General features: G+C 42.5%; 1 protein-coding gene across 6 annotated transcripts in view; it reads left to right on the top strand.

Annotated features, from left to right (window-relative positions):
- Positions 1-27,404, top strand: part of ppp1r9a (protein phosphatase 1 regulatory subunit 9A) — a 124,398-nt gene that overhangs the window by 52,874 nt on the left and 44,120 nt on the right. For 3 of the 6 annotated variants that reach the window (XM_033042447.1, XM_033042429.1, XM_033042411.1), the window contains exons 6-12: positions 3,625-3,783; positions 7,213-7,266; positions 8,042-8,271; positions 8,347-8,443; positions 14,891-15,086; positions 19,091-19,141; positions 21,743-21,900. In XM_033042447.1, the coding sequence (XP_032898338.1) occupies positions 3,625-3,783; positions 7,213-7,266; positions 8,042-8,271; positions 8,347-8,443; positions 14,891-15,086; positions 19,091-19,141; positions 21,743-21,900 (945 nt within the window). The remainder of the gene's footprint in view (positions 1-3,624; positions 3,784-7,212; positions 7,267-8,041; positions 8,272-8,346; positions 8,444-14,890; positions 15,087-19,090; positions 19,142-21,742; positions 21,901-27,404) is intronic. The other 3 variants (XM_033042420.1, XM_033042440.1, XM_033042457.1) reach the window with 2 other exon arrangements.

The following is a 27,404-nucleotide window of genomic DNA, read 5'->3' as shown; positions in this document are numbered from 1 at the left end:
ATTCTGAAACAAATATAAAATAATCTTACTTGGATGACCTGAAATTAAAGCATATAATTAGTTAGTTACCTAATTGTAGCTAATTTCAGACTTCAATTACTAGATCTAAACATCTATCCATTTCTTAATAAATGATTAACATTTTTAAATAGCCTAAATGTCCAAATAATATTCACAAATAATTCACAATAAAACATGATTTTTAAATCTCATTTACATTAATTTATAGGCCAAATGGAAGGAATTTAGTGTTTAATTGCTGTAAATAAATGCCCATTTAAATCAGCTTTCCAGTGGGTCCCTGTGGAACGCGCTGGTTTAGAACGTTCACATTGCGGTAGATTTGTGCCCCAAATGCCCAGAAAAATACTGCGGGATATAATGGGCCCAAATTGAGCTACTCGCAATATTAAACTTTGTATAAAGGGATCTTTAGAAGCCCTTTTTAATGTAAAAATATACAACCTAACTTCTGCTATTTGCTTTATGAGACCCTGCGGTTGCTGGCGGTCGCGGGTTTAGAGATTGATTTTTAAACTACTATAACTATTATTCAAGGCCTTTAAACCTAATAATAGCTTTTGCGACGGGGTCTTCCAGCGATCTTTCGTTAATAATTAACTAGGCTGAACATTTTCGATTGGAACAGCTTAGAGAAAATCGCGTTTTAAACCCGCCCCCTCTAAACGGCGCCAAAATCGCGCACACTTGCAGCGACAGATTTTCAACGACGCTTCAGGTACGCTTTGCAACATACCTACTAGTTACGTCCTTCCAATTTAATCCCACTCCCTGTATTGAGGAGGCACGGGCTTAAAATAATTGATAGAAGGATTAGAAGAGAAAGGAGGATAATTGATATAGAACTGGAACGCACTGCCTAAGCAGGTAATAGACGCAGACACCGCTTTAAAGGTGTATTTAAAGAACTGTGACCTACAAGGCTAAAATCTTCATACTGGAAATTGCGATTTGGTTGGATAACTGCATTTGACTGGCAAGATACAGTAGAGTAAATGACTTGCTTTTGTTGAAAATGTTCAAGTTCAAATGTTGTGATTTATTCCTACCTTCCCCAATGAACAAAGTTTTGAGTTTTATCTTCATTTAAAAATGCTGCAGAATTTAGCAGTTTGGCAAGAAAGTGGCTCAGCAGCACCCACTCAAGGTGAATTAGAAATGGTCAACAAATGGAGTCCAGGAAGTAGAGTGATTGAGTGTGAACTATCTACTGATCTCTCATCCCTACAGTGGGGAATCTGCCAATTTATCCTGTGCCCGTTTGGACCAATTTAATTGTGAAAAACTTGTTGCGTGCTATCCAGTTAATGATAAAAGATTATACGAGATTACAATCAAACCGTCCACAGAGTACAGATAAAGGATACAACATTTAGTGCAGGATAAAATCCGATTAAAGATGTCTTTGATGAGGTAGATTGGAAGTCAGGACCGTACTTTCACTTGTGTGAGGACGCTTCAGTTACCAGATAACGGCTGGGAAGAAACTGTCCCTGTATCTGGAGGAATGCGTTTTCAAACCTCTGTACCTCTTGCCTGATGGGAGAGGGGAGAAGAGGGAGTGAGATTGGTCCTTGATTTTGTTGATGGCCTTGCAGAGGCAGCGTGAAGTGTAGAAGGAAAGGAGGTTGGTTTGCGTGATCCTCTGGGCTGTGTCCACAATTCACTGCAATTTCTAGGGGTCTCAGATGGAGCTGTTGCCAAACCATGCTGTAATGCATTCTATGGCACGTCAGAAGAAATTGGTGAGGGTTGTTGGGGATATGCCAAAATTTCTAAGCCTTCTAAGGAAGTTGAGGTGTGCTGTGCTTTCTTGGCCATTGCTTTGATGTGGCGAGTCTAGGACATTGAAGCCGATGTTGGAAATCTAAAATAAAAATAGTAAATACTGGAAATACTCAGCAGGTCACGCTGCATCTTGACTTAAAATATTAACTCCCTTTCTCTTTCCATGACCTGACCAGCTAAGTATTTCCAGCGTTTTCTGTTTTAATTTTGAGCAAGTTTATAACTTTTATGTGCTTGTTATAATTTTAATTCATGGACATTTTAATTGTTTAATTGATGTTTTTAAATCATCTCAGAAAATGGAAAAAACCAAACACAATTCTCAAAAGTAAACAAATGAAAAATACTGGAATATTAACCATGTATCAAGCCACATAGGAGAAAGGCAGCTGTCAATTTAACTAAAAAATCTATGTTTCTATCCCAGAGATTTTCTGATAGGTTAGATGACTACTATAAATTGTCCTTAAGTGCCTGTCCCACTGTACGAGGTAATTCAAGAGCTCTCCGTAGTTTAAAAAAAAAATCAAACTCGTATGTACGTAGCGTGTACGTCGGAGCTCGGGACGTCTCTTAGCGGCTCGTAACGCTAACGGCAGGTACTCGGGAAACGCGGTAAGCTCGTGAAGTTTTTTCAACATGTTGAAAAATGTCCACAAGAGCCCCGAGTACCTACGAGTGGCTATTACCGTAATTCTCCCAATTCGAATCGGGAAACTCGGGAGAACTCTTGAATTACCACGTACAGTGGGACAGCCCCTTTATTTGTAGGTGGGTGGCAAGAAAATTAGAGAAAATTTGATGAGAATGCTCTGAAAGCTAGCATCATATCAGTGGACTGATTGGCATCCTATGTCATGAGAAAATATTAAAAGAATTATAACTAAAAACCACAAGTGAGCAGACTATGCACGCACATGGAAGCTCATGATTCAAAATTAAGGATGTATTTCTTCTAATATCAGTTCAGTCATACTTGCTGTGAATAAAGTGTTCTATGTGTTTATGGAACACTATGTGTTTATGTTGTGACGAACCATTCATTGTATTGTATTGTATTCAAATTTATTGTCATTGTCTCAGTTAGAGACAACGAAATGAATTTCCCTTACAGGCAGTATCATAAAAATAAAAATAAATAAATAATAATAAATAATAAAACATATTAAAAATAAAATAGAATTTAAAAAAAAGCACAAACACTGAAAGTCCACGACACAACATAACACAGTGGCACCAAGGTGAGGAAGGCACCATAGTCCAGCCAGCCTCCCCTCCGTTTTATCTTATTGTCTGACATTTGCATTACATGCTGATCTGTATTTGTAGAAAGATCAGGCACAATTTGTTTTCATAAATGTAAATCATTCTTTTCATATTCTCAGAACCTTTGAAAGAAATAATTTGATTGGACTAAAAAATGAATAGTCCAATATTATAACTGGCATACCATTGTACCCATTATAAAACATAAAAATCAGATCCTGCCAAGCCTAATGAGATAATATCAATTATTGTTAATATTGCACCTATTATTCTGCAACTTAATAAATGCATTCAACAAAAAACTATTCCATTTTAATTGATTTACTAATTCCCCAGTTATGATGCAATTTGAAATCATACATCTGGTCAATTTTAAATCATGCATCTGTATCGGAAGTCTAGCTCTTGTCCAGCAACTTACCCACACACTAAGTACACCTAAAATAAATGTACAGTTTGTTGTATCTTAAAGCCTTTCCATAGTTTGAAGTGTCTTTTGTAAGTTTAGCTCCAGTATTCATATGTGCAAAACTGTGATTTGATGTTAAGACAGGAGAATATGCCACTGACGAAGATGATGATGATGAAGTGGGCTCAGTACTTACTGGTGATGAGGTGGCGATTGAAGTGTTTGACCTCCCTGAAACCGGTGATGTGCTTTCTCCCACAGAGGTGGATACCAACAAGATTGCTCACAAATTCAAAGAGGTAACTAGGAATAGGAATATGAAAGTACAATCTAATCATAAGATTTCAGAAGTGAAGAAATTGGATAAAATAAAAGTAGGCACCTTAACACAAGTTTGCAGAAATGTAATGTTGGCCGTTTATAAAAGACGGGTTGGGCCATAGCTGGAGTTTTGTGTCCTGTCCTGGGTATCACTTTTTGGGAAACATATGAAGGCCTAAGTGAGGGTGCAATAGGGATCAAATGAGCAAATTTTAACTCTATGAATCATCTGGAGAAGCTGAAGTTGTTTTCCTTGGAACTTCAATGAATGCAATCATGAAAGGGCTTAACAGAATAGATAGAGACTGCCCCCATTGGCAAATGCTTTCTGAATTAGAAGGCGTAAAGTGTCATGAGGTAAAACCTTTTTGTGAAGCAAGTGATTAGAATTTAGAATGCACTGCGACGGGAATAATGGAGGCACATTCAATTCTGGTGTTGGAAAGGGAATGACATAAGGTAAGGTGAAGGGGAAAAAAGTAGAGTTAATGGGAGAAAGTAGTGGAGTGGAGCAAGCTGCAATGGAATCTGACTAAAATATCTTTTGTTTTCTCTCCCATAACATCATGCAGTATGCATATAACATTACCAGTAGATATTTAGAATCTTAGATTTCTGAGCTAAAAGTCTGGATTTGTACCACATCTTTTGCATTTGTTTTGGAATCAACCAAAGTTCTTGATTATCAAAATGTACAGCTCTAGTATTCACTGTAGTAGTAAATGTGGCATTCGATTTCCATATAATGAGTTACATCAAATGGCAATAAGATTGCAAGTTGAGTAAGGGAACAATTCCCCTGTACATAATAAAATAGTATTTTTACCAGTGCAGTAGTTTGGGGCTGGAATGTTAGGCTGGTTTATTGTGTAAATTTTCTCGATGAAGTTTACTGGTACTAACTGATGAAGAAAATAAAGCAAGTCATGGGTTCTCCTCATGTTCAGTTCATTTAACAGTCATATGATAAAGCACACATTTGAGGCCCTGAACATTTGCCTCAAGGATAGATTGTCTACATTCAGACGTTGTCACCAATTCAATTCAGTGATTCAATTATACTTTACTGTCACATGTACCGAAGGTACAGTGGAATTCTTTGTTTTTGCATACAATACACAAAGTATGTAATCTGCTACGTATTTGGTGCCAACAAAATTACAAAAGTACTCATTATAGTCCAGATGGACTCTCTTTGTTCTCAGTGCTCCACCCCTCACCGGGTCCCTCCGTGTTCTCGGTGCCCACACCATCAGGCCCTCTTTGTTCTTGGCTGCCCGACCACCTCTCCGCGGCTTGTTCTCGGCGAGGCCGCATCTCCCCCTCATACACTTCACCCTCTCCATCCCTCTCCTCTCTGGTCCTTCAGCCTTCATGCCCTGGGGTATGCCTTCCGCAGCCGACCTTGAAGGTGAGACCCCCCCGGTCCTCCTCCTACCGGCCCTTTTGTCCAGCATTAAACCCTTTAATGAATAGTAAAATATATTAACCATGAATACTCAAAAGCAGGGAGAAGCCAAATCATACAACAGTGGTTAGTCTTTACAGTAAGTGTTGTTGTGTCTAAGTTGAGGCTGCAATGCGTTGATAATTAATGCAGCATGAGATCTTTGCTCTTTTAACATAATCATGTTTGATGATGTGATAATTTCAGTTGTAGTGACTAAGGATTTTATAACAGAATATTAGTTACATATGTTTATAATGCCGCGTGATAAAGATCAATAAATTACTTTACAGACCCAATTTCTCCTCTTGCAAAATATTTGCTTGCCTTTTATTATGGCTTAAGTAATATTGATATTCATGTGACCTTGAATCTACACTTATAAATTGTGATTAGTTTACATATGGATAATTAGTCTGCCCCATTTTCCTCTTGGAGATGTAATCTATGCATAATACGACAGAATAGTTGAACAGTTATAGCACAGATGGAAGGCACTCTGATCTATTGACTCTGTTCAAGATAAATCCATCTACTCCTACTCACCTAGTCTCGCCCATGGCCCTGCACATTGTTTCAGTTACGTAGTTACCTCTTGACCAATTATTGCAAATGTTTAATGATTTATTTAGCAGAAAATATTAGCATTACAAATTAATAAATCATTATAGTTCTAGAATTACACTTAATCTTTTCTTGAGTCAAGAATTTTTCTAACTTTCTTTTGAAAGTAATTATTGAATGTGCTGTCATCCGTTCTGCTAATAACAGATTAAATGATTGGCAGCTTTATTGAAAATTAATTGTGAATGTAAAGTTAATATGATATCCTAGCAATACTTTTCATGTTAAGATAAATTAGATGAGATGATTTAATCTCTGAAAGTTGTGCTGGTACCCGTATTCTGTTTAGGTATGATTATGCCCTGTGGTTCAGTTTTTATCAGGGTGTGTTAAAAGAAGGGAACATTTTCTTAGTATAAGAAATATTCTTTCCAATTGTTAGGTACCACTGAAACTTTGGTTTCAGTTAACTTTAGCAAATGTAATTTCACAACTTGTATGGCACTATCCAAACTATTGCAGGTTGGCTTGCATACTTCTGGATACTTGCTTTTAGAGCAGGTTTGACAAGGTTCCAAAGCATTTGACATGGCTGCTCTGGAAGGTTAGAAGGTTAGAATATGGATCACAAACAGACCTTTCTGTCCTGGGCCGCCTCCACTGTCAAAGTGAGGCCACATGCAAATTGGAAGAATAGTACCTCATATTTCGCTTGGGCAGCTTACAACCCAGCGTCATGAATATTGACATCTCTAACTTTGTAGCCCTTGCATTCCCTCTCTCACTGTCCCTCCACCAACGTAGTCCTCTTACTAATTTTGCTGTTTGTATTCCATCATTATCACCTCGTCCGGAGCCAACAATTGACCATTGTGGGCTCCTTATTTCCCGAGTCATCCCTGACTCTTGGGCTGATGAAGGGTTTCAACCTGAAATGTCACTTACTCCTTTTCTCCAGAGATGCTGCCTGACCCACTGAGTTACTCCAGCATTTTGTGTCTACTTTAGGTTTCGAGGGAAATGGACCAAACACAGGCAGGTGGGACTAGCATAGACAGGACATGACTCTGAGGTCATAGACTTGTTGACAGTTGGACAACAGTTTAGTAGTGAAACTTATAGACTGAGAAGTATCAAGACTAATCAGTGTGTAAACATTAATTTTGACAGATCATGTCCCTAGTGTAATATTTTATGGATGAACAACTGAAGAAAAGAAAACACTGATAATGGCTGCATATAAATAAGAATAAAAATCCACATGTAGCATCCTTAAATTTGTAATTGCAGTTCAGATGGAATTGTTTTAACTTTGAACCCTGAGCATTTGTTTTAAATCAGGTCTTTTCAGCTTTGTTGGATGTACTTTCTGACCATTTTATTTTGACCCATCTAGCTACAGATTAAGCATTCTGTTACTGAAGCTGAAATTCAGAAAATGAAAGCTAAGGTAAGATTCTACAAAACAAATTACTGTATAAAGTTGTAGATCATTTAGCTCACCAAGCCATTTGTATAAAGCCACTTCCAATTAAATTGTGAAAGGACCTCCTAAACCTGGTTAATATAAAAAGTTTTCTACGGCACAAACCTAAATGAATTCTTCTCTGTCTTCCTTTTCCTTAATTTGGGATTTTTTCCAGTGTAGAAGGCAAAGCCTTCAATTACGTTTGTTTTCGTTCTTACTCTTCGATTACCCTTAACCCTCACACCAGAAGGACAGATGTTTCCCATTTTGAATGCATTGAATTAGTTCATGGAGTAATTGAATCACTTGAAGTATTTACAGAGCAGGCTTCTATATTTACATAAGTGTTTCTGTTGAATGGGAGCTGGGATAAAATCTTTATTATGCATTTAGCTATTATTTTAACTGTCGTGATTCCTAATGTATCTGAAATATTTATTTTTAAATTTACTTTTCCTTAAGTACAAATTTTGAACAAATAATTTTTTTATTGGCCATTAATTTAAGTTAAATTATTTGATAATATGTCCAATGTTTCAATCATTATCAAATTATTAAATGCTCTAATTTTCCATATCTTGCACTCTTTTTATATCACCTCAACTAAGTATCTTCAACTGAAGGATAATTTGATTGTATCTTCAACTGAAGGATAATACTCCCAAACCTGAATTGCGTGCTAGAATTTTGATGTAGGAAACATGGCCAGGTTCCTGCGCTTATGTTGATTTTTTTACTTCGTGCTTGTGCTACCTAGCTTAAATTAGCAGATAATGAAAAAGTTCAATGGGAACTCGAAAAAACACAACTGCAACAGAACATTGAAGAGAACAGAGAAAGAATGTTAAAACTGGAGAACTACTGGATTGAGGCACAGACCCTATGTCATACCGTGAATGAGCATCTGAAGGAAACCCAGAGCCAGTACCAGGCTTTAGAAAAGAAGTACAACAAAGCCAAGAAGCTCATTAAAGATTATCAGCAAAAGTAAGAAATTAAATTTATTTTAAAAAATATTAAAATAAAGCTGCGAGAATCATTCAATGAAAACTTATTTTTTAGGGAAATAGACTTTGTTAAGCATCAAGATGCTGAAAAAAAGAAATTGGAAGAAGTTGGAAAAGCACATGCAGCAGAAGTTAAGAAACTTCAGAGCAGGGTAAGATTTGCGACTAAGATGACTACTCAGATTTTGGTAAATACCTTGAATGTTTCAATACTATATATGCAGAAGTCTTAAACTTTCACTATATGTGTCCTGTATTATAGACTGTTCATCATTCAAAATGAACTTAGTGCCTGGACTTATAACTTCATGAATGTTAAATGTCTGGCAGTGAGAGTGATGGTTCTGCCTACTTAATTTTTCTTTTGGATCATATGTGCAACCATTTGGAATGACACTCCAAAAAAAAAGCCATTGCACCTGTTTACCCCTCCCCGATCAAAGGTTCTTAATGTGGCAGAAAGCAAGACCAAAGAAAACCGAAAGGGTAAACAGAACTTTTTTTCCTGTATTAGATTCTTCAGGCCTCAGGTTCTCTGCCTTGCACTGAACAAAGAACTTCCCATTTTGTAGCCATCAACACTGTTACACTTACATTTTTGGTAGCAAAGCAACTAGCTTTTAACCTTAATTCCAGATTCAAGCTTCCAGGATGATAAGAGTATTCTGGGGGAAGGGGAGTGCATGGTCGCGCATATTAATGATCAGAACTCATAACTACTGAGGGTAAATTCCAGCATTTACCATATGGGTATTTCCGTAAATAAGGGTACCAACCTGTGACATGGGTGGCCAAATTTGAAAGTTATTAAATCATAAACTACATGATTAAAAATGGGCCTACCTATGATCCGTCTAAGCCAATTTGTGATAAAAATTGACCAGAATTTGACCAAAATTTAATACTCTCAAATTTTTTTTTTAATGAGATTTTTTATTTATTTATAAAACATAAAAGACATATGGGACACTTATTGATTTCGAAGCTCCCTTACAAAATGTCGGTACCTAACCCACCACGTAGCCCATAGTTCAAGCCAGGGTCATTATAATTGGGTTATTTGAATTTTTTACAATCCCTTTATATCCCCCCAAAAAAACCTTTATAACGCTATAAATAGCTACAGAATGAGGCATCGCTAAAATAGGTGAGCAAACTAGATTTTTATTTCACGATTTTAAATTCTAGTCATTATTAGGTACTTCAATGGAAAGCTTAAACAAAATATAAACAATAAAAAAGGAAACAATAAATATAAAAACGGTTCACAGGTGACACATTTCACACGTGACCAAAGGGGCACAGCTACTCACGCTCTGCTGCAAATACCTGGGGCATCAGAAAACTATCTTATCGGGTAATAAATGATAAAAATCATAATCTGAATTTGGCTTGTATAGAGTTATTTAATTGCAAAATTAATGTAATCTTTCTGGTATCAATTAGCCTAAGGATTTGATGAAATCCTGCTTGAAAAATGACCCAAAAAAAGACAAGAAAACACAGGGACATATCTGATATTTTTCATTGTAAAAACAGATTTTTTTCATTTTTGTCTCATCTCATTTTGGCTATATACCATGATCTATACTACTTAAAATACAGGATATGAAACAATGGGAAAAATACATTAAAAACAGGATAATAACCTGGAAGTTCGGAGACGTTTCACTACTGAGTGCTATATTTATGGAAACACCCATATCCATGTCGCATGTGAATGGAATAATAGATATTTTCCAACAGCTTAGTAATTTTTCTTCAGGTTTTCTTTCCCTTATACGTGTTTGTTTGAAGATCACCATCTTTTGTGCTAATTTACATTTCTGGGTGTTGTTTGGGAATTTTAATTGGTGTTCCTGCTTCCTTAAGTGAATGAAAATTCATACAATTTTAGCCTGGGTCTTTCTATTCTTGATTCATGTTCCTTTTTGACAGTTATGCTGTTTTGATCATTTGTATCCACAAATTATTCCCACATCTGTTAAGTGCTACAATCCACATTTGTCTATAAAAAATGAAGTAAAATATTTATCAAACATTTTTGCTAAATGCATAAATCTGAGATTTTACTTCGGAGTCACGTGAGTAACTACGTGAAGACCCCGCCAGTACGCATGCGTGTCATATCGTCTATCGCATTGCGTGACGACTGGCAGGATGGACGTGATTCTCCTGCCAGCAACAGACCTGAGGTAAGTTATTAAAAAACATTTTCATGTTTTTCATCTTCTTGCAGGAACCTCCACTTAGAGGTCCTGCTAAAAGTCCGGGGCAAAGTTGGGACTAGGGGGAACCCCAGTCACAAACTTCCAGGGAACCCCGGTAACGGGGATGCCTGCCCACGGACCAAGTCGCTCGGGAGACCGCAGAATGCGGGAAGCGAGCGGAGGTGGATTAGCCTATCGAGCCGCTGGTGGTGGAGCCAGCGGCTTCATATAGGTGGAGAACCCACTCGGGAGACCGCGGAACGCGGGGAGCGTGCGGCGGTGGATTTTCCTACCGAGCCGCTGGCGGTGGAACCAGCAGCTTCATATTGGTGCTGGGGGCACCTGGAGAACTACTCCGGAGACCGCGTAACGCGGGAGGGGGTGGATGTGCCTTCCGAGCCGCTGGCAGAAAACCAGCGGCTTCATATTGGTGCTGATGGCACCCAGAGCAGATACCCCCCCCCCCCCGACATTGCAAATCGCGGCTATCCCTTTTATAGGGATTGCGGGGATATCCCGGCTGCAGTTACTGCAGGGATACCCAGCTCAGAGGGGGGGGGAAGCCCTTACTGGAGAACCTCGCGGAGAAGCCCTGCTATAGGGACCGCCAAGGTAAAGCTCGGGGGAGAAATACCCGACATGGAAACCTTTCTACAAGGAGCACAGAGGGAACCCCAGCTGCAACAACTAAGACCAGGAGACCAGGCTCGGGAGGAGCGTGGCCCCTGCAGCAGAAGGTTTAAAACAGGACATGCAGGTAAAATCCTCTCAAAGGTTGTTTTGTGCTATTTTATGAGAATATTACAGGAATGGACCGCATCCAGACTGACTGAGGAGGACCGCGGAATTGCGGGCAGTCAGCAGCGGTAGGCTGCACCTGGATCGCTATTGATCAGCCGTCTCCGACCTGGCACCTGCACAGTCGGAATCGATACCACAGACTGGCGGGAAGGCCAAGCAGAAGTCGGACAGGCCCGAAGACTCGGACGAGTCGGGCTGTGAAGACTCACCGCCGGCGGGAGTGACTATGATCGCATATCCCGCATGGAGCGGTTGATGGAGCTGATGCTCCAATTTGACATGCTCCGGTATTTGGAGTTCTAGTCACCATGGGGGTCCTGGGACGCCCATGACAGCACCTTATCGAGGGCTGCATAATGCATCTCCCTCGACAGAGGGGAGCATTAGGAGTCAGTTCTGGGCTGACTCTGAAGACAGGGGTTTGGCTGAAGATACCACAAGTGTGCTCGGGGTGCAGGAACAACACAACCAGCAGTAGGAGAAGGCTGTGAATAACAACTACCAAACACCCAGCACCAGGGAACTGTATTTCGCTCAGTGTCCCTGCGGTGAATAGCTATCAGGGGGATACTGCCATTTGGGCAACCTGATGAAACAAGTCAAGAAGCTCGACAAGGGCCGTTGGGCTCATGGAGGCCACATCATCACGCAAGACCTCACATCTCCAGCAGCAGCACCCCTATGCACCCACCAGCAAACCACGATACACTGAAGCTGGTGAAAGCTTGAAGGCCGTACAACCAGGACAAAGGTCTTTTTAGGCCACAGCCCAGAACGGCCTTCCTGGAAGATGCGTCAACCCCGTACTCGAGCTCCTCTACCTCCCAGGAGCAGAAGTGCAAAATCATGCACACATGGTTGTGGCAGCTCCTGGGTCGGGTTGCATAAGTCCTCCCAATCGGATGTGGAAGGATGAAGCTGATTGAGGCAACTCCTGGAAGTTCCCCATCCGGCGGTGTGAAGGTAGGGAGCCACATCATGATGTCTCCTGTCACGGATACAGGTTGGTAATATTTACACTGGTTTGAATATTTACCCTGGTTTGGGATAACATAAGATTAGTTTATACTGCACAACAGGTATGATTGGAGTAGCCTTTCAAGGCAGGCTCACAATTATGGAGATGTGGACTGATCATTGTCAACAGCCTCAAACCGCAAGTGCAGTATAGACATTTCTGAATAACTTCCATGTGATCATTTCCGCTCACAGGGTTCGGAGATAATTGAAATTTAACTGGATGAGGCAATGAGACACTCAGGAGCGTTGCAAAATGGGCTAACTTCAGTTTCCAGATTATTTACCAAATCACTACAATCAGTGCTTTGACTGCACAGAGCTATCAAATAAGTGTTATGGCCAATCTGGATGATATTGAACATACTGAATTTTACTAAATTAGCCTATCAGCCACATAGCTATATTTGATAAATTGGGAAGGTACACAAAATTGCTGGGGAAACTCAGCGGGTGCAGCAGCATCTATGGAGCGAAGGAAATAGGCGACGTTTCGGGCCGAAACCCTTCTTCAGACTGGTTGGGGTTCTAACCCGTCCAGTTACATTTAGATCAAGCTGATACCAACTGAAACTATTGATTATTGGAATATAATCAATCCATTTATTTGTCTGGGATTCGGCTCTGAGACAAAAGATTAGACATCTGCTATTCGCAGCTGAAACTATCAAAGTCACAATGGTGGACGGACAGTATTCAGCGTTGCTCCACTAAACCTCTCATCCGTAAATCTTCAGTCATTCACAAACTGATGCTATTGCTCAAAGATGGGGAATTTACTAATACCATCTCTAGTTACGGAGGCAGATGGGATTAGCACGAGTTATCAATTGTTCAGTCATGGTATCAACTGCCAATGGACACCAGGTGCATTCTGTGCATTAAAGGGTGTGTGAATATGCATAATCTGCATGCACAAGTCCATAAGTGATGCAAATCCAGTCTTTTTGGGATTCCTCTGAGATATTACACTGGAGAATCACTATTCAGATCTACTACCAGTTAAAATCTGTGATTGGAACGCCCTCCCTTCTTCCCCCATCCCTTCCCATTCCTTTCAATAGGGATTCTCGAATGGCTACGTGGTTAAGAGAAAGTAATTTTGTTTTAATGTTTTTCAGTGAATATTTCATTTTAATCATTAAATATTCTTAATTTTAATTGTTTGCATAAACATTAGTAGCTTTTAAATGTTTCTGAATGTCAAATATGATTAATATTGGGATTGGTTTATTATTGTCACATGGCCAAGATACAATGAACATTTTGTTTTGTATGCTAGAACAAAAAATAAAAATTAAGTTTAGAATTTACATCAATAAAAGCAAGTGCATGGGCCACAACAAGGTAGATTGGAAAATTCAGAATTTCCCCCAACATATGAGCGATCTGGTCTGTACAATAGTCTGATTACAGCAGATAAGAAGCTGTTGTTGAATCTGGTATACGTGCTTTCAATCTTTTGTATCCTCTGCACGAGAGGAGAGGGTGTAAGTGGTCTTTTAATATTTTGGCTGATTTCTTGAGGCAGCATGAAGTGTAGACGAAATCTGTGAAATGAGGAAGGGGGAGTAGTAGGGTTTATGTGATGGAATAGACTTACTGCAACAGCCCAGCTGATTACAGGTGGATGGGGATTCCAAAAAGCAGATTGGGTCCTGAAAAAACTGGGCCTTAGATTTTGAAATTAAGAGACATATGTTAGTAGCAGAAGAAGGGGAAAAAATAGTGTAGTTGGTGGTTAAGAGTTGAAGGAGGAGTCAATTTAACAGGACAACTCACGGTGACGCAACAGTAGAGTTGCTGCCGTACAGCACTAGGAACCCAGGTTTAATCCTGAATACGGGTGCTGTCTATACGTTATCCCCGTGACCTGTGTAGGTTTTCTCCGGGAGCGCCAGTTTCCTCCCACACTCCAAAAACGTAAAATTGTAAATTGTCCCTAGTGTGTAGGATAGGGTTAGTGTGCGAGATCGCTGGTTGGCACGGATACGGTGGGTCGAAGAGCCTGTTTCCACCCTTCGACCCACCGTATCCGTGCCCTGACCTTTCTTCACTACTGATCTCTGTCATTTCATGGTCTTCATGATTCGCCATCCTGCCTGGTGTCAGGGGATTTACTGCCTTGTAGCTAGCCCAGTGCTGCTGGTGGATGGAAGGAGGCCACCCGTTTAAATTCTGCCTTGCAGTTAAATTCAGCAAAATATTTGAGAAACACCAAGTCTATGATTCTACAAAATCAAAAACAGGTTATGCTGGACCATATTGTTCTACAATTATTCATGATCTTATTAAGTTACAAGCCAGAGGTCATTACCTAAACTTTGTAGCCATTAGTTAATAATAGACCATGTGATAGCATGTAGATGTACAATTATAGATTAATTTAAATATGATTGGTCATAAATAAAAGTTTGTTAATTTCCCTCAAAACAAGCTGCCTAATGTCAAGCAAAAGGATTATTAATATTATAAGACCCTCACTTCCTTATTTAATGGATGAAACCAGTTAAATTATTATGTTTATGGTATTGTATCTCACCACAGATGAAATAAAACATAATTTTCTAGATTACAGAACTGAAGGTCGAACTTCAAAAATTGACACGAGCCAATGGGACGCAAGTGAACAACAATAATAATATCTTTGGAGAGGAGCAAGACAGGAGAATATCAATGGATACAACTAGAGAGACACCAATTGAAGCAATTGAAACCTTGACAAGAATACAGAAGAATCACCACAACAGTTCAATTGAAGGTGTGGGTAGGGATAAACTCTGATACAAGGATGCTTAAACATTTTCTACCCTTTTGGCCTGGTTTGGTGAAGTTGACTGGAATATCTATTATTACTGATGATAAGGCATGAAAACAGTATCTGAAATAGAGAATTTTCTGCTAGAAATTAAAAACCAGAAGTTAAAAAAGCTGTTTTTAAAAAAATGTGGAGTTTGATTCATAATTTGTAGACCATACAGGGTTCTACCAGTCTGAAGAAGGTCCTGACCCGAAACATCGCCTGTCCATTCCCTCCACAGATGCTGCCTGATCCACTGAGCGTTTGCTCAGGATTCCAGTATCTGCCGTTTCTTGTGTCTCCAGGTTTCTACCATGTCAGCTGAGAACCTGGAATTGGACTTGGTGTTCAGAATAACAGAGTGGGTAACAAAAAACAGTGAGCTAGTTTGTTCAATTTCCCAAGTTATATTGGAGTAGCATTTTTCTGGATATGTAGAAAATATTTCATTGTTTTTCTCATTTGTGGTATTGGGAAATTAAGACAATCCATTTGCTGCAAAATATCCAACCTTTGATTACTAGCTCTGGTAGATAACATTAAGGACTCTGACAGATAACATGAAGAGAAATCCTAAGAGATTACATTAAGGGGAAAAACGGTAACTAGAAAGAAAATAGGGCCACTTAAAACAAAGTGGTCACTTCTGTGCGGAGCCACAGGAAATAGGCAAAGTCCTCGACCAAAGTCTTTTTAACAAGGATGAGGATTAACGACCAGGGAATTTGGGACAGTTAACAAAGATGTCTTGAGACCAGTCTGTATTATGTTCGAGGAGATGCTGGATGTCCTCAGGAATATGAAGATAGATAACTCTCCTAGGCCTGTTCAGATATATCCAAGGTCATAGGGAAGCTAGAGAAGAAATTACAGGATCTCTAGCTGCGATATATGAAACATTATACATCGGTGGGGGGCGCTGCAAGCTGGCAGCCCTGCCAGCAGCGTGTCAGTTTTTTCTACTTTTAAATTTTTTTTAGTGTGTTTAAATGTATGTTTTTAATTTTTCTTTGTGCGTCTTGTGTGGGGGGTGGTTTGGGGGGGTAAGGGGGAATCCTCCACGGAGAGGCGACTTTTTCCATGTCGCCTCCCCCGTGGCCTAACATCGAGGATCGGTGTGGCCTTTCCCGGAGATGCGTCCGGGGCTTCAGCAGCGGGCGCAGCGTGGACTCTCGGCGTGGGGCGGGCGAGCCCTCGCTGGGGCTCGCCGGAGGGGAGCGCTCCATTCACTGGCCCGCGGCAGCCTGAAGCCGCGGTCTACAGAGCTCCAGCTGGCGTGGCGTCCGCAGCCTGGGATCCCTCGTGGGGACCTGGGAGAAGAAGAAGCTCCCACCGCCGGACCGCGGCCAACTTCTACCGTGGGCGTGGCGTGGACTTACCATCAGGAGCGGGGTTCCTCGCCGGGGACCCCTGGAGGGGAGCTTCGACTGCCGACCCAGCGGTCTGCGGTGCTTCTGGCTGCGGCGCGGCGGGAAATTTAAATCTTCGACCGCCGACCTGCGGCCTACACCAACCTGAAGCCGCGGTCTCCGGTGGGGGCGGCACCGATTCAGGACTTACCTTGACTTTCATTCATCTGGACGCCCGCAGCGGCGGCTGCGGAGGGGTGAGGTCCCGACCATGGGGGAAAATGGAGGAGGACTGGCCAAATTTTGTGCCTTCCACCACAGTGATGAATGCTGTGGTGGATGTTTGTGTTAAATTTTTTATCGTGTATTTGTGTGTTCTTTTTCATTGTACCGCTGCTGGCAAATTCATTTCACTTGCACAAAGTGCAAGTGACAAATAAAACTGATTGTATTGTATTGTATAACATCATTGGGCACGGGTGAGGTGCCAGAAGACTGGAGGGTGGCTAATGTTGTGCCTCTATTTCAGAAAGGCTGCAAAGAAAATTGTGGGAAGTATAAACCAATTAGCCTAACATCTGTTGTAGGCAAGTTACTGGAGAGTATCGTGAGGAATAAGATATACAGTAAACCTTCATTTTAACAGACCCCCTTATAAGGAAAAATTTATAGATGCGATTGGAGCTGTCTGACTACATATTCATGAATTAAGAGAAACTGCATCGATGTTTTCCCTTTTAAAACAAGCATTCAAAGCATGGAGCACATTCAGGAGTGATGATTGACGAGCTATTAGGTTTTGTCTTGTAGGAAGTGATGGCATCCAAACCCTTTTATATCTACCGAACATCCGTCTCGTATTCCAGTTAAAATGCCTCTTTGCTTTACGGATGGTCTTACCTGGCCATCCTAAACGACCCCGCATTGTCAGACTTGACTAAAAGATCAGGTCCTCAGATGATCGTAGTGGAAACTCGCTTCTCCACACGAGGGAACAGCACCTCATATTTTGCTTGGGTAGTTTACAACCCAGCAGTATGAATATTGATTTCTCTAATTTAAAATAACCCTTGCATTCCCTCTCTCTCCGTCCATCCCCATCCTAGTCGTCCTGCTAGTTTCACTGTTCATATCCCTTCGATATCACCTCTTCCACAGCCAACAATGGAACATTGTGGACTCCACCTTTCCTTGGTCATGTACCTTTTCATACCTTTAGTTTCCCTGTCCCCTGATTCTCAGTCTGAAGAAGGGTATCGACACGAAACTTCACCTATTCCTTTTCTCCCGAGATGCTGCCTGACCCACTGAGTTACTCCAGCATTTTGTGTCTACCCTTGGTATAAACCAACATCTGCAGTTCCTTCCTAAATGGTAGTAGAATGTTCTTCAAACTAGCATTGTTGAAGTCCCTGGCTATGATAGGGAAGGGGCTAGGATTTGCCATTTGGTGTTTGTTGACCATAGTGTACAGCTTCTGCAATGTCTGCTTAGGATGGTTTGCAGACTGCAGTTATGATGATGGAAGTAAATTCCCTTAGGTGGTAGAAGGGACCATACACCACTGCTAGATGTTCCAGGTGTGAGGAACAGGGGTTTTACAGACGATTTACAAGACGATTACATATGTGCATAATGATGAGTTTACCATGAGGCAGACACCGCTGCTGCTCCCTTTACCTGATGACACTGTTTAGTCCATGCGATGGATCGGGAAACCTTCAGACGGTAGGGCTGAGTCTGGGGAGTTGGAGGTAAGCCATGTCATTCTCTTACTTCCCTTATTGGTATAGCAATCTTGCCTTGAAGTCCTCAATCTTATTTTCTTCGCACTGGCCAATAGGATACAACGGGTAGTGTAAGTTATAAATCTTATAGTTATAGTGTAGGTTATAAATCTTCTCTGCACCCTTACCAGCTTGACAATATCTTTCCTATAACATGGTTACCAGAACTGAACACAATACTCTAAATGCAGCCTCGCCAACGTCTTGTATAACTGCAACATGACCTCTCAACTTCTAGACTCAACACTTTGCTGATGAAGGCCAATATGCCAGAAACCTTTTTGTGCACCCTATCAACCGTGGTGCTACTTTCAACGAATTATGTTTTACAGCATACATACAGGCCATTTGACCCAACAAGTATCAGTTCAGTTTTTAATATTCGCATTGATAAAAGTATAGATGCAAAGAACATTACATAATTGGAACTGTATGTTGCATTTGGTGTTTGTGATATTATCTTGGGAGATACAGGCTGGCAGTTGAGCAGCTGGTAGAGCTGTTGCCTCGCAGCGCCAGAGCCTCGAGGTCAATCGTTTGCACGTTCTCCCTGTGACCACATGGGTTTCCGCCGGGTACTCCAGTTTTGTCCCACAATCCAAAGACGTGCGGGTTTATAGGTTAATTGGCCTCTGTAAATTGCTCCTATTGTATAGAGAGTGGGTGTGAAACGGGGATAGCACAGAACTAGTGTGAACAGGTGATCGATGGTCATCGTGGACTCAGTGGGCTGGTTGAAGGGCCTGTTTCCATGCTACATCTCTAAACATACATAATTTTGATTTCATGAATATTTGTTGCTCATCTGTAATAGATGTATTTTAATCATTCACAGGAGAAACTGAGTCTTCAACCATAAAGTCAACTGACACTGATGAGGTTGTCGGTAAGTTTTCCATAACATTCAGATGTATCTGCACCACTGTTAGGGGATATGGAGAAAAAGCTCAGGATATGGGGAAAAAGCAGGAACGGGGTACTAATTTTGGATGATCAGCCATGATCGTATTGAATGGCTCAAAGGGCCGAATGGCCTACTCCTTCACCTATTTTCTGTTTCTATGTTTTACTGTATTCTATGCTCAAAGATGTAAAATGTCTTGATAGATAAGGTTTTAAATTGCATGCCTGTAACCAAGTTCCTTTCTGATGATCAATGATTAATTATGTACAAAGCTTTAGACTTAACATTATATATTTTGGTATTTCTAAACATGCCTCAATGGTGTAATAGGGAAAGAGGATAAGTAACTAAAAGGATGGTTAAGGAAGGAAGATTTTGAGATGGATTCTTAAAGGATATGGAGATTCATATGCAAGATGAAACCTCTGAGTTTTTTAAATTATTTTTTAAATTATTTTTTTATGTTTGTTAGAAGCAATTGTACAAATAAAATGATCGACATAGCAGTTATACAATTTCCGTACAGCTTCAGTTTTAACATTTTATAAACTATTAACTAGATAGAAAAAAAAGGGAAAAAAGGAAAGAAAGAAGAAAAGAAAAAAAAAGCAAAGAAAACAAAAACAGAACTAGAAAAAGTGAAAAAGAAGTGGTCATATATCCAACTACCCTTCCGTACGCCCGCTCACCCAGCCCTACCATCGGTTTTGAGTTTGTGTTCAACCATTATGTTGTTGAAGAAATTCAACAAAAGAAGACCATATTTTTGAAAATTGATCTTGTTTGTCAGTCAAGCCGAACCTTATTTTTTCTAGATGTAGTGTCTCGGTCATTTCTGTGATCCACATCTTCACTGTGGGGACTGTTATTTTTTCCAGAAATTAAGTATACGTTTTTTTGCAGTTATTAAACCGTAATCAAGGAAGCGTCTTTGAAATATCGTTAGATTAGCGGTTCAGAGTTGTTTATATCGGAGTGGAGGTTGGCTGCTGGTTCTGACAGAAGTATACAAAATTATGAGGAGCTTAGCTATAGTAGGAAACTTCTCCACAGAAGAAGTGTCAAAAAAACAAGAGGGCATTAGTTTAGAATAAGAGGCAATAGGTTTAGAAGCATTCTGTGGGAAAACGTTTTCATTCAGAAAGCAGTTGGAATCTAGAACGCACTGCCTCTTTGGATGGTGGAGACAAATGCTGTCAGTAATGAAGTATCTTGACAAAGACAAATTGGCAAGGCAGAGAAGGCTATGAACAAAGTGCTTGTTGATGGGTGGTTCAGAGAATGTTCACTTGGCTAATGCTAAGTATGGAGAAGTTGTCCTATGAGAAAATGTTAAATAAGTAGTTACTCTGATCTCTGATGTTCAGAAAAATGAGAGATGTTTATACTGGAAGATTTAAGATTCTTCGAGAGCTAGATAAGGTAAATGCTAATAAGATATTCACTCTTGTGGAGAGTGTATGATCTCCAAATAACAGGTGCTCATTTGAGAGTAAAAGGAGAATTAATTTATCCTGAGTGTTTTAGATCTTTGGTAGTTCTTGTCACAGAAAGCTGTGGGGACAGATTTTCTTGCGTATGTTTAAAGCTGAGATAGGTAGATTCCCAATGTAAGGAGTCAAGGGTTAATGGAAAATAGCATGAAAGTGGGCTTGAGGAATATCAGATATGATCCAATTAAAAAGCAAAGGAAGCTCAAAAGGCTGAATTATCTATTCCTATTGCTGCTCATGGTGATCCTCTGGTTTTCTTCTGTTAATGCAGATATTTATGTAATAATGTGATAGTTGTATTCCTAAGATACCTTGTATTGTAGAAAATCATGTTACAAAGACAACTTTGTCAATGCCCGTAGGGGATTTGGATCTAAAAAGTTTCCGATTCATAATAATAGATACTTTTTTCCACAAGATTTTCAAAAATAAATGTATTTTCAATAGCAACAAATCGATTTTTGTTGTTCCAGGCTACAAATACAAAATGCTCTCTACATCATCGTAGATATCTCTCATTTCCCTTTCCCGAGACTTTCACTCTAAAGAAAGGTCTCAACCCGAAATGTCACTCATTCCTTCTCTCGAGATGCTGCCTGTCCCGCTGAGTTACTCCGGCTTCTTGTGTCTATCTTCAGTTTAAACCAGCTTCTCCAGTTCCTTCCTACACAAATACTGAATTATGTTTGTTACATTGTTTAATATAATATAATTGCACAAGAATAGAAGCGATTGCTTGTCAATTTCTATGGTCATCCATGTTTAAAATGCCAACAGTGTTCTTAAGAGGCAATGATGTCTGATTACCGTGAGGTTACCATGAAATGGGTTATCTGCTAAAAACCGAGACAGCTTATTTTCTGCTGGTCAATTTCCAGCATAACTTTTCAGTGGTTATCCAGTTCCCAATTAAACTTGCTTTTTATAACCTATTCGGCCCGCATAATGCAGATAATGTCCTATAGTTCGTCACTTGTATTTTATCCGATTCTTGTTATGGGAACATATAGCAGAACTATCTGTACATATGAATTAGCAACTGTCCACCAATTTCCATTTGTTTGCTGTAAAATCTTTTGTATCATTACAGATTTCAATGCAGCTGTCCCTGAAACAGAAAGATTAGATAGTAAAGCCCTAAAGGCTCGAGTTAATCTTTCAGCCAAATCAAAGCGACAACGACCTTCCAGGTCTCGACAACATGACAGTGTTAGTTCAACTGATGGCGATGACAGTCTTGAACAAAAGGTAAGTGCAGCATTTTCTTGAACGATGCTTCAAGGTCATTGATTTGCCAAGGAAACTGCTTAAAATGGAGCTTAGTATTAAAAAAATCTTCTATATATTTAAATTTATTTTCTGATAAATATTTTAAAGGAGTAGAATGAACACTCTTAATGAATTCAAGTGACTACATTTATCATTTGAAAGCACAATGTTATGTTAAATAGAAATATTATTTAGGTCTAGATTTATTATTGTCACATGTACTGAGGCACAGTGAAAAGCTCTGTTTTTGCATGCCATTCCAAACAGATCAGATATACCGTGTGTATGTATATCAGGGCTCTCACTTAACCTTTTTTCGCTGTTGCCAGCCGGGCAACCTAGGCAGCTTTTTAGGTTGCCGAATGACAGTTTAGGTGGTCATTTAACACGGCTTGCATGACGCGTGCGATAATGTGCTCGGACGAAGTGTGTAGTTACCAGTCGGAATTATGCTCAAATTTCTGCTTCAAATAAAGTCACAAACTAAACATATTCACCAATCAAGACATGATATATACCACAATGACATGCAGCAAAATTATAATACAGTATATACAGTATCTCAACTCTTTTTACACGTTGCAATGAATGCAATTTCTATTAACTCTTTCCACTTCCAAACAAAAATGTGGTTGGATTATTCAGCGTATGATCAATCTCGGTGAGACCAAGCGCAGGCTTGGCGATTGCTTTGCACAACACCTCCACTCAGTTCGTAATAACCAGCCTGATCTCCCGGTGTCTCAGCACTTCAACTCCCCCTCCCATTCCGAATCCGACCTTTCTGTCCTGGGCCTCCTCCATGGCCAGAGTGAGGCCCACCGTAAATTGGAGGAGCAGCACCTCATATGTCGCTTGGGCAGTTTACATTGTATGAACATTGACTTCTCCAATTTCAGGTGGTCCCTGCTTCCTCCTCCCCTTCCCAGCTCTCCCTCAGCTCACTGTCACCGCCTCTTCCTTTCATCTTCCCGCCCCCCTCACATTAGTCTGAAGAAGGGTCTCGACCCGAAATGTCACTTATTTCCTTCTCTCCATATATGCTGCCACACCTGCTGAGTTTCTCCAGCGTTTTTGTCTACCCATTCACACAAGTTCTGTTATCCCACTTTCCTCACCCACTCCCTACACATTAGGGGCAATTTTACAGAGACAAGTTAACCTACAAAGCCAATGCGTCTTTGGGATGTGTGAGGAAACCAACACGCTTGCAGGGGCAATGTGCAAATTCAACACAGACAGTGCCCGAGGACAGGATTGTACACAGATCCCTGGCGTGTGAGGCAGCAAGTCCACCAGCTGTGCCACTATATTTTGTTTTCCAACACACAAAAAATTATACGTAGATAACTTTGGTTACTAAAAAAAAAGAAACTATCCATTTTCAGTCTTAAATCTCTAAGTGACGCTATGTCCCCCTTTACAGCTACTGTATGTTTTAATTCAGTTCAAGACTATGGGACAGTACATTGGCCATAAAGTTGCTGTCTAAAAGTGCCAGAGACCCGGAATTGATCCTGAATATGGGTGCTGTCTGCTGTCACACACACACACACACACACACGCGCGCACGCACACGCACACACACCTAAGGGGGACCCGTCCCCACAAAGCGCGATTGCGGTGGGGGGCCTGCGGCATCACTACTAACACACTAACCACCCCCCACAAACACAGGGGGGTGAGAGAGAGTGGGGGAAAGGGGGAGGGAGCGGAGGGGGGTAGAGGTAGAGGGAGAGGAAGGGGGAGAGAGGAGGGGGGGAGTGAGAGGGAGGGATGGGGAGGGCGGGGAGGGGGAGAGGATAGAGGGAGGGGAGGTGGAGAAGGGGCAGAGGAGGGGAGGGGTAGAGAGACAAGGGGGGGGAGGAGGAGGTGGAGGGGGGAGGGGACAGGAGTGAGGTGGAGGGAGGGCAGAGGGGTGGAGGAGGAGAGGGGAGAAAGGGAAGTGGGGGGAGGGAAAGGAACGGGGTGGAGGGGATGGGGGGATTAGGGGGGTGGAGGAGGGGGATCATGTAACTCAGCCCTGGGGAGTGAGGGCTGTGGGCGGGGCGGGGCGGGACGCTACGTCCGGCAGCACTCGGGTGTTCCTCGGCATTTCTCGGTCTCTCGGGTTGTCAATCCAGAGCCCTGGGTGGGGGGGGGGGGGGGGCTGCTGGGCGGGGCAGCACAGGGCGCTACGGCCGGCCGCACTCGGGTGCTCGTGTGAGGGCTGTGGGCGGGGCGGGGCGGGACGCTACATCCGGCAGCACTCGTGTGCTAGGGTGAGGGCTGTGGGTGGGGTGGGGAGCGATGTCCGGCTGCACTCGGGTGAGGGCTGTGGGCGGGGCGGGGCAAATAACTCGCAGCACCTGGAAAAGAGTGGCCAACAGGCTGCGCCTTGAAAAATCGCCGCGAGGAGTAGAGGCATTGTGATGTAATCTGCCGGTTAGCTTCAGCTTCAGTTAGCTTTGGCTTCAAATTGCATTGTGACGTCATCAGCCCATTAGCTTCAGCTTAAATTAGCTTTAGCTTCAGATTGGTGAAGAATTTAAAGAAATAACTAAAAAAATAATTAACCAAATGTTCAGATGAGGGGATTTTTGAAATCATGAGGTAAATCTCTATCGGAATATGTAAAAATGTCACTGTTACCGCGTCGGGTTATCGAGGAGATGTGAATCAAAGAAAAATTTCAAGTTTGAAAGCAAGATCACAAACAACCAAACAACCAGAGTTTTATAAGTTAGGTCTCGTCCCCTCAACGCGCAGTTGCGGGTGGGGGGGGGGGGGTGCTGCGGCGTCACACAACACACTAACCACCCCACACACACACAGGGGGAGGGTGGGGGAGGGAGTGGGAGAGAAGGAGGGAAAGGGGTGAGGGAGAGGAGGGGGGAAGAGGGGAGAGTGGGACGTGAGAGGGGGGAGAGGGCGGAGGTGGAGAGAGAATGGAGGGGAGAGAGCAGGGGGGGAGAGAGCAGGGGGGGAGAGAGGGTGGGTAGAGGGGGGAGGGAGAGTAGAGGGGAGATGAGTTGGGAAAGAGGAGGTGCGGAAGAGGGACTAGAGGGACCCAAGAGAGGGGCACAGAGAACGACACAGAGGCTGAGAGAGGGACACGGAGGCACAGAGAGGGAGGAGGTCGAGAGGGAGTGTGAGGGGGGCAGAGAGGGAGCGGGGGGAGTGGAGGGGGGGGTAGTTTGAGGGATTGGGGGGGGGGGCGTGTCCACAGAGGTGAGGGCTGGTTCTCGAACGCAATAATCACTCGCTCCCGGCAGCGCGAGCAAGAAGACAGCGTGTTTTTTTTCAAGGGTCTTGTGAGCAGCGAGGCCGGGCGACGTGACTTGCAGCGCGTGCGGTTAGCAGCAGGAGGGAAGGGGCGGGGGAGGGGCATGACTTTATTCGCTGCTCAAACCAAATTTACAGAGGAGTGGATATTCGAAATCATTAGGTAAATCTCTACTGGAATATGTAAAAATTTCACCGTTTCGGTTTTCGAGGAGACTTGAATCAAGGGCGAAATCTCACACACACACACACACACACACACACACACACACACACACACACACACACACACACACACACACACACATACACACACACTCACACACACACACTACTAGACCAAGGGGGAGGGCCTGCGGCGTCACACACACTAACCACCCCCCACACACACACACACAGAGGTGGGGGTTGAGGGGGGGAGGGAGAGAGGAGAGGGGAAGGGGGGACAGAGAGGAAGGGGGAGTGGGAGGAGAGGGAGGGGGAGGGGAGAGGGGTGGGGTGGAGGGGGGACTGGGGAGGGAGGTGGATGTGGAGGGGTGAGGTGGGCAGAGGGGGAGAGAGGGGAGGAAGGGGGGAGAGAGGAAGGATGAAGAAGGGGGAGTGGGGGAAGAAGGGGGAGACGGGGGAAGTGGTGGATTCCCTAGAGAGGGAGGGGCAGACAGAGAGGGGGGCAGAGAGGGGGGAAAGAGTTTGCAGTGTGGGGCTTGATGACAGATGCAACAAAATACTATTATCAGCGCACTCGACCAGGCCTCTGTACGACGGGTTAAGTCTTTTCTCCACGCCCCCCCGCTGGCTAATAAGTAGGAGGCTAGGGCCACGATGCTCGTGCATCCACAGGCGGATGCACCAATCGGGCTGACGGTCGACGCTTCCGATGTAGTGGTTGGAGCGGTCCTGGAGCAGCTGATCGATGGGCGTTGGCGGCCTCTCGCCTTCTTCAGCAGGCACCTCAGCGGCGCACAGCGGCACTATAGTGCCTTTGACCGCGAGCTCCTCGCCCTTTAACTCAGCGTGCGCCACTTCCGTTACTTTTTGGAGGGGCGGACATTTACCGCTTACACGGGCCACAAGCCCCTCACCTTTGCGTTCGCCAAGGTTTCCGACCCATGGTCCACTCGCCAGCAGCGGCAGTTGCCGTTCGTCTCTCAATGCACTACACACATTCGTTTCATCGAGGGCAAAGACAACAGACTAGCCGACGCCTTGTCTCGTCCCGCGGTCAACGCCGTTTTGCAGGTGTCCAATGGCATAGAAACGTAGAAAATAGGTGCAGGAGTAGGCCATTCGGCCCTTCGATATGATCATGGCTGATCATCCAACTCAGTATCCTGTACCTGCCTTCTCTCCATACCCCCTGATCCCTGTAGCCACAAGGGCCACATTGACTACTCAGCCCTGGCTGCTGCCCAGCTGACGGATGATGAGACAGGAAGTGCAGGATTCCCTTGTGACCATTCCCATCAGTAAGAAGTATATCATTTTGTATACAGTTAAGAGGATGGAGGACGAGGTGGTGGGGTGGGGGGGAGAGAGAAATAAATGGCCTTTCACAAAAAAACAGCAGCAGCAGTCAGATCTGTGGCACAATGGCCAGCTCTGATGAATGGTGGGGTTAAGGAGAGCTGCAGTGATAAGAGACTCAAATTGTTAGGGAGATCGTGTGGAGATTCTGCAGCCATGAACAAGACTCTGGGATGGTGTGTTGCCTCCAGGGTGGCAGGGTCGAGAATGTCTGAGCAGTTGAGGACATTCTCAAGGGTGAGGGCGAACAGCCAGATGTTGTTGTACACATTGGTACCAACTACATTGGCTAAAAAAAAACGGTCCTGCAGTGTGAACAAAGGGAGTTTTACGTTCATTATTGTCGCATGTAATGAGGTACAGTGATAAACTCAATTTTGCATGCTAACCAATCAAATCAGATAATACTTTACAGAAATACAATTGTCAAACTCGTGTACAATAAATAGCGTAAAGGGGCAGATACAGAGCACAAGATATACAGTGCCCTCCATAATGTTTGGGACCAAGACCCATCATTTATTTATTTGCCTCTACTCCACAATTTGAGGATTGTAATAGAAAAAAATTCACAGTGGTTAAAGTGCACATTGTCAGATTTTAATCAAATCCATTTTTATACTTTTTAGTTTCATCATGTAACAATTACAGCAGCTTTTATACATAGTCCCCCCATTTCAGGGCACCAAAATGTT

The sequence above is a fragment of the Amblyraja radiata genome, chromosome 2 (assembly GCF_010909765.2).
Source record: "Amblyraja radiata isolate CabotCenter1 chromosome 2, sAmbRad1.1.pri, whole genome shotgun sequence".
Taxonomy (NCBI): Eukaryota; Metazoa; Chordata; class Chondrichthyes; order Rajiformes; family Rajidae; genus Amblyraja; species Amblyraja radiata.
The sequence above is the reverse complement of the archived record's forward strand: the minus strand, read 5'-3'. Positions and strand labels throughout refer to the sequence as shown.